Source organism: Ciona intestinalis, chromosome 1 (genome assembly GCF_000224145.3).
Source record: "Ciona intestinalis chromosome 1, KH, whole genome shotgun sequence".
In the NCBI taxonomy this organism is placed as follows: domain Eukaryota; kingdom Metazoa; phylum Chordata; class Ascidiacea; order Phlebobranchia; family Cionidae; genus Ciona; species Ciona intestinalis.
In genome coordinates this window covers 2,242,057-2,250,112 of record NC_020166.2, presented here as the reverse complement: position 1 = coordinate 2,250,112, position 8,056 = coordinate 2,242,057, and the positions used below count along the sequence as shown (strand labels likewise).

Here is an 8,056-nt window from a genome sequence, read left to right as displayed (position 1 = left end):
TAGCAACTACGAGCCTGAACTCAATGACGTCTGGTATTACAGGCATGCCAGGGGCGCCAACCACTTTGCCGCCGGTGTCAGCAAAAAGTCGTTCCCCCCGAAAAATCGTTCCCATTGACTTTTGACCCTTGATGACGACATTCGTAAAAACAATTCCACTCCAACGATTAAATACTTTAATCTCTTACGAAAATAATACTGTGTATAAACTACGGGGTTGACTGTTCGCAAGCGGAATAAATATTTTATTGGCGTTGTGAAAAATAGTATTCACGTGACCACTACTTTATGCGCATGTCCAGTTTGTCAAATGTGGGTACGATTATTTCGGGGAACGATTTTTTTGCGACACTGGAGCCAAAACATAGAATCCCCGTTATCTTCGAGCTGTAAAAACAACGCGCTCTAAAGACAACTTTAACACGACACCATCTAGCTAGTTTCTTATACTAATTTTATAGTATAAACACTACTAGTATGCCGTGGTATTGGTTATGTTTTTCGTCGCATGAATAAAAAACGACGAATGTAACTTATTTACCCTTGCGTGGCTGGGTAACTGCAGTTGTAATAACGCAGTTGTTAATAAACTGTAAACATACCCGATGCCAGCACCAAGCTCCAAAACATATTTATCTTCGTAGTTTGGCAAGACTTGCATGATTTCATTCACCTCTGGTTCGCTAATGTATTCATTTGAATCCAACATCATTTCACACACCGTGGCATTAACAGAATGTTTTATCCAAAATTCTTCCATGATTATAAACAATTCGGCACAATTATGTTCTTTGATCGCTCAGGCTCCAACTAAATAATCTCAACTTAATTATTTGTAGGCTCGATCTGTGATGTTATATTTTATACGAATTGGTTTCAAAACGTAATTTGAAACCAATTCGTAACCTTTGAAACCGGAAGCATGTAATCACTGCAATGTCACACAATGTTATATTGCATAGATTTATAGTTAAGCGAAGCTAACGACTTTTTGAGATATTGCAGTTTAATCTTTATATTCACTTGTACAAATTAAACGTGAATGATTTTCAACAGACTTAACACCAGTCGAGTCGTCCTTATAATCGAGGCTAGATATTCCAAAAGGACAATTGGAATTGAACCCTACTAGACTTAGGGTAGCGTTCAACCTACTACGTCAGGAGACTGGCACGCCGTAACAAATTGAAGCAACTCACGAGCGACACCTACTGGTTGCAACCTATTACCATTGCCATCGCAACCTAACTGCACAAACTAATTACGACTAACTACAGTTCGTGCCAGGCTTCCATTTTACTGCTTTCAGGTAATGGCTTACCATACGCCAATTCACTGCAAAACCACTTGCACGCTTGAATTGGCGTCGAACCGCAAAATTCAAGCCTTTATGTATTTTTTATTCATAAACCGATAGATATTTCAAATACTATAACCTACGTAGCTTTTGAACATCGTTTCTCTCAAAGAAAGCTCATGAAATATTTTAGCTATAAAAAAAGACCGAAGTCTATGTTTCTCTGCAACTAAGAAGCAGCAGATTAAACGACGGGTAGGAGACTAAACCCAAAGAGTTCCTGTCTCGGGAAGTTGTCTCAAATAACATATGATCCTTTTTGGCTTGTTTATTGTAACGGTGGTAATATTTCTCGTTGAATCAGCCATTTACATTGGAAATCATCATTTTTTTGTATTTTGTGGTTGTAGCGGTTGACTGGACGGGGGATATTGTTAAATTCACTTTTTGTTGCTGCCGCTATAGCTAATTACGTCATTATTTTAGGACATTACATACTGTGCCGATTGTCACCGTTGGTTAAATAAATATCAAATCACTTGTTGTTACAGTTAACTGCGATAGCATTGTTCTATTTCTTAAAATGACTTATTCTAGGTTACAAATAACATATTTAACTTAGTACGAATAGGTCTTAACAATTTTAACAAAATTCGTTTTTGAGCTCTGCCTTCGTCCTTCTCTATAATCGCATACAACACGCTTTTTTAAAAGTTTATTAAATAAGACTGTGTTAAGGTGCGGTTAGTTAGGTTTGCTTTCTATAGAGTCTTGACTTTTCGTTTTTATAACCTATTGATTAACGTAATGGCCGACTACCACCCATCTAAAACAATTGACTGGATAAAAAAGAAAAAGCGACAAAAATTGAATACGATGCATGAGATAAGAAACACAGTTCGGCTGCTCCCATAAGTAAAGACGTAAAAAAAACGTGAACAGGCGTTTCCTTACAAACAGACAAGCAGGAAATTGAGCAGACATCTAACGATTAATAAACACCTATCTCATACATGCATGTGCATTGGTTAAAATATAACAACATTAATGGTGGAACGGACAAAGAAGGTAAAAATTTCCACCCTTCAGAAAACGGCCTCTTACTCACCCCTATGATTTACAGTGTAATATTTGCTCTCAAGACGTACCTTCGGAATAAATTAATATAAAATTTACTGCTAAATGTATATAAATCTATAATTAAATAGCTCACAGGGCAAACAGCTGCCTCTGCTGGGTTTACACAGCAATATAATGAAGAGTATAACCTTTAATCCACGGGAAGCCGGAAAACGACAGTCATTATAACACTGGTGTTCTGTTTCATAAACCTCACGTACGCTTACAATGGTAGCTACGAGCCTATTACCTCAGGGTAAGAGCTTGGCAGTTGCGCTAATCAACTAATGTGCTACGGCGCTGGACCCTGTGCCCTGTAACTATACTTCGTAATTTCCGTCGGTGTTTAAACTTTGAGACTTCGGTGTTAATGCATAAAATATATAAGCTGATACAAGATAATTCTAATCGGTTTTGCAGTTGAAATGTTTCTTAAGCTTTTTGTCGTGCCCCATCAGTTGGTTAAAATTTAGTTAGATAGTTATAAGAACGCGCCATGCATTACAATTACACGAATGACGGACAGTCACATGTGGACCAACTTATACGTCCGGAATTTTACGGAAAATAATAGCGTCGTTACAATGTATGGGAACTGTCAGGTATGAACCATAGCATGAAATACCCAAAAAAGCAACCCCCACAAAGTTGCATATACGGTGACTCATAAGCGGGCACATCAAGGTGTATGAAAGTGAACACCCGTGTTCTAAAAAAACAAGTTACACTCATTCATTCATAGTAAAACTGGCGAATGTATATTATTTAGTGATTGCAAGTCAAGATGTAATCTGTCATTCAAATTTGAATCATTGTTGATGATATAGTGGGGTGGGAGAAGATGGAACACTTTTTCATTTTATTTTCAGATTCTATTTGGTACTGGTAGTGAACAAAGAACATTCAAAGTATTATAAAACCGTATCCTTACGGCACCCATAGACCGTTGCTAATTGTTTAAAACACGATCAGGACATTTGGATATTATGTGCTAAAGCTGCCCCGTCTTCCCCTACCCTACTATACATCTCTAGCTATCTTCCATCGTTAGTCATAATTAACAGGCGGTATTTATACACGCATCTGGCCATTAGTAATCGAGTTTACAGCGCACAAGCAGCTACTTCTAATCGGTTTACAATGGCAAGAAACGTGCTTATAGAGACACTTTGTAATATTTGTGGCCGTTTAAGTATAGTATACTGGAGTGATAGTACGCTAACGAGACCACGTAACCACTTTTTGACCTCTGCTTAAATGACAATGACCTTTGCTTAAATGATAGTTTTCTGGACGACCTATTTGCTGATTTACCTGACAAGGCAGCACCATATATATCACTTTAGTATACTATGGTATTACAGCGCGCGCTTTACGGCTCCGATATACCAGATTTAAGTTCAATGCACCATCGCGAGGGTATAATATGGGCTTCGGGGAGACACTTCACTAATTGTTTGTCCTAACTATCGGTCACATATACATAAACAGTAAAACATTAAAAAATGAGATCAACCACGAACCTGTTCACTCATAGGTGGGCATTATATGAAACAGAAGTTCCACCCGTGTTATAAAGCTTTAAAACTGACTGCCAGCAAGCGAGGATGAACAAGCGCAGCATTCATTATAACACGACCTATGTTGCAGCATTGCAGTCGATTTTCGATTTACATCTCGTTTGTGCGATAAAGCAGTCGATTTACGATTTACTTACGGTTTCCCGCCAAGTCAAATGAAAGTTGACAAGTGACGTCATGTATGGTCATTATGTCGTAATTTGATAATAAAGCATGTCTCTACTGAATATTCTGATATTTTATGCATTGCATTTATTTACTGTGTATTGCAGCATTAATTAATTCAAACTTACAATTCAATATGGCGAGTAATTTGTCTCTCACTGGCAGTAATGCGTCTGTGGACAAGAGGCGGGATAATGCAAGCCAGACAGAAGTCAGAAAAATAGACGGGTTTGTAAACCAATGCTTGTGTATAGCGGAGAGCTCTAATTATCTCAGAAAAGTAATCGTAGTTCATCTTTAGAAATACAGCTCGAACTCAGCAAGATGCTATGGAAAACAATGACGAAAAAGACACGTTTTCAAAGTCAACAGCTATTGATGGGCCAAAAGGTAATGTCAAACTTATGGAAGTTAAATAACCCCTAACCCCCCCCCCCCCGGAAAGACAAAAAAACATCACGTTTAACTCTCAGCTGCTTCTAATTTATAATGTTAAATTTTAGCAGAAGCTATCACACAGATTTATCTCAATTTTGTTTATGATTTATGTCAATATCATTACTTCTGATATGCCTATGTCCTATTCAGGTGGCTCAAAAGTTCGTCAAAAACCTAAGCCATCAACTGCCAGCAAACTTGAAGACCAGATGAATTTTGAACACCTAAAAAAGCTAGAAACAATATTTCAGGTTTAAAACTTAAACATCAAAACTTTAAACTGTAATTTCTCGAACTAAGTAATAATCAATATGTGTCAACATTTTGGTAATACAGGCAAAAAAGAACAATAAAAAGCAATTACGTACTTGGTCAATAATGCATGATAACTCCTAGACTGGTTCAAGGTTTCATAAAAATCTTAGGTGACTGACGACGATGTTAAAATTCAGTTTAACCTATAGTTGTCAAAGGTGTTCTGTATATATATATATATTTATATATGTTACTTTCTTAGTGAAAATTTTTTGGGGGGATTTTTTATGTATGGCTGATAATTTGGAAAACCTATTAGTGACCACTGGGTTGGACCAATTGCCGTTAAGTGTCAAGTCCAAGGACATATGCGCCCACAATGGTAGCAGCGACGAGCCTTGAACGGAACCCCCACCCTCTAAGTTTGGTGGCAGGCGGGCCAACCACTTTGCTACGATGCTAAAAGCAACGTTATGCATTGCCGTTATGTTGTAATTTTCTTTAATATAATATGTTTCTACTCAACAATTGTGACATTCTAATTTTGATAACTCGTATCTTCTTCTTCCAGGAAGCAGATGCGGATGATGGTGGGGGACTTGACATAGATGAGTTCCGTGAAGCAATGAAGAAAACCATGGGGTCTGAGATTGATGATAAAGAACTAGAAATCCTCTTTATGAAAGTCGATACAAACTGTGATGGAACTGTGGACTGGGTTCGTTGGATGTCTAAATTGTTCATTTATCCCATATATGAAAGATATATTACAACTACAATAAAATATAATATATGTACAAATACAAAAAAAAAATTATTTACAAATACATTATACTTAGCATAAGCTTTTCTTTTTGTATGTTTTGTTTTAGTTTCTGACAGCACTAATGACTATAACGATTAAATAAGACGCTCAAAAGTTTTAGTTTTAATAACATTTTATATAGTGTGGCAATGCGAGTATTAATTTATTTAATATCCTAGGATGAATACCTTTCATACATGCTGTTGGAATATCAAGAAAAAGACACCATGACAAGTTTAATTAAAGAGGTAAGTTAGTCACAATTGTACGGTCACGCTTTTTATCCAAACGTTTTTCTGTTTTAATAATAAAGATGTTTTAACAACGGTTGTCTTACCATTACTACATGTCTTTTAGCTTTTGTAAACTGTCTTGTTCTTTTTTATCGTGACTAAAAAGACAAATTAAATTTCATTCTTTTGCATTAACATAATTTTAGCCAAAATTGTAATACTAACAAGTAACAAGTAACAACCAAGTTTTGGGTAATGTAAATAGATGGTGACTATAAATACATATACAAAAACATTTATTTTCAGGTTCCATTTCCGAATCCACTTCGTGAGCTTCCTTCGTAAGTACTAGATGGTTTTACGTTACACATAGGGGTCATGTACCGTTGGGCATTGGGCAATATGCTACCTCAACTTTTGAACAAAGGTATACAATTAATATATTTTAGCTCCCCAGTTTCAAATAAAGAACAGTTTTTACCCTGCTGTCAATTTTGACAACCCATTAGTGACTGTTGGAACAATTGCCTTTAAGTGTCTTGCCCAAGAACACACACACACGCCCACAATGGTAGCAGAGACGAGCCTTGAGAACCCGTTACCTCTGGGTTACAGGCAGGCGTGCTAACCACTTTGCCACTGCACCATACATTTGACCAATAACATTTTATATTTTAGCAATCATAGAGACAACATTATCAGCATAAAATTCTTTCAAAACCTTTCCAACAAACATGCTAACAAAGCCCTTGACCGCGACAACCCTGGTGGAAAGTATCTGGTTTTAAGCAAAGAAGGCCAACTTGGATTTTACAATATTGACTACGAGCTTCAGAAAACAATAACGGTGTGGTAGCTCATTTCATATTTGGGTTGAATGAATTTTTTTTTAAATTTAAGAGACCGTTACATCCGAAAGTTTCAGTTTAGACTATTTTCCTATTTTTTCATAAATAAAGTAATTAGACTGTTTAAAATGTGATAAAAAATATATAAAAAAAATTAGATTGTTATATGTATGTATATATATTTAAATTCCTTAATTCTTTTTTTTTTTTAACTATGTCCTAAACATTATAAAACCTTAACAATTTACAGTGTAAGGCTCAAGTTTACCATACGTTTATTGTGTAACTGTAACTTTTGGCCGTCCATTTCAGACATTAGGCTTAACTGTGGTATTAGCTATGAAATAAAGTTGCTGTTGAGTATATAGATAGGTTCACCTTTTGAGAGTTGTGTGCCTCTGTGGCTCACAGACCTTACTGCGTGTCCAAATGTTAACATGGTGGCGATCAGCTCAACAGAACGTGAAATTAGTAAGTTCAATCTGCTAGGACAATTATTAATTATAACATATTATAGGCTTCCTGTTTTCTTCTATTTCATAATAATATTTTTACCTAGTGTTCTTTGCTATGTAAATAATAATAATAACTTTTATTTGTAACTTGGATTACGTTAGCGAAGATTATAAAATGTTTAAAACAACAAGAAGGATATAGTGGCAAAATAACAGTTGTTAAAACGTGCTTACAGTTAAAAACATATTTACATTTAAACGTACGTTTAAGTTGTGTAGTACTAGGTTGTACATTACTGATTTAGTATAAACGCTACTTCTTTATTACAAAGGTTTCTACGATGTAAGTGCCAACAAGTTCGATCGTCAGTTCCAACTTACAGGGTTCCGTGATCCAGTATTCTGCATGAACTACTGGTAAATTCATTTTCTCGACATGATTAACATTCTAGCCCTTGAATAAATGAAAGAATGTAACTTACTTACCCTTGCATGGCAAGCAAGGACAGTCCTTACACACAAGTGTTCTGTTTTATACACTTCATGCCTGCTTACTTGTTACCACATATAAAAGAAGTGACTATTTTTTTGATTTTATACATGGCTGTAATTTAGACAACCCATTAAGGACCACTGACTTGAAGCAATTGTTGTTGTGCCTTGCCCTGGGACACATACGCCCACAATGCTAACAGCTTGAGCCTCAAACGTGTAAAGGTTTAACCTCTAGGCTGGAGGCAGGCACACTACCCATTTTCCGAAGGCCTGAGATAATGTTCTGTACCATAACTTATAATTCAGCCATTATCTCAGCTGGTACAGCAATGCTATTGTATAAACCAGCGCCATGGCATAGTGGTT

At 36.3% G+C, this 8,056-nt stretch overlaps 1 protein-coding gene and 1 long non-coding RNA gene across 2 annotated transcripts in view; one reads left to right on the top strand and one right to left on the bottom strand.

The window, feature by feature from the left end:
- Positions 1–745: 745 nt before the first annotated feature.
- LOC113474811 lies at positions 746–1,382 on the bottom strand. The gene is made up of 2 exons (XR_003396501.1): positions 1,266–1,382; positions 746–1,154 (listed from the first exon to the last, which is right to left on the bottom strand). It is a non-coding gene; the product is annotated as an uncharacterized LOC113474811 (long non-coding RNA).
- A 2,764-nt stretch (positions 1,383–4,146) lies between these two features.
- The window catches only part of LOC100182993 (WD repeat-containing protein on Y chromosome-like), a 15,851-nt gene continuing 11,941 nt past the window's right edge, over positions 4,147–8,056 (top strand). The window contains exons 1-9 of the mRNA XM_026837194.1: positions 4,147–4,389; positions 4,463–4,551; positions 4,750–4,850; positions 5,426–5,572; positions 5,839–5,907; positions 6,199–6,233; positions 6,571–6,739; positions 7,109–7,211; positions 7,528–7,612. Coding sequence (XP_026692995.1) covers positions 4,238–4,389; positions 4,463–4,551; positions 4,750–4,850; positions 5,426–5,572; positions 5,839–5,907; positions 6,199–6,233; positions 6,571–6,739; positions 7,109–7,211; positions 7,528–7,612 — 950 coding nt within the window. The 5' untranslated portion in view covers positions 4,147–4,237. The remainder of the gene's footprint in view (positions 4,390–4,462; positions 4,552–4,749; positions 4,851–5,425; positions 5,573–5,838; positions 5,908–6,198; positions 6,234–6,570; positions 6,740–7,108; positions 7,212–7,527; positions 7,613–8,056) is intronic.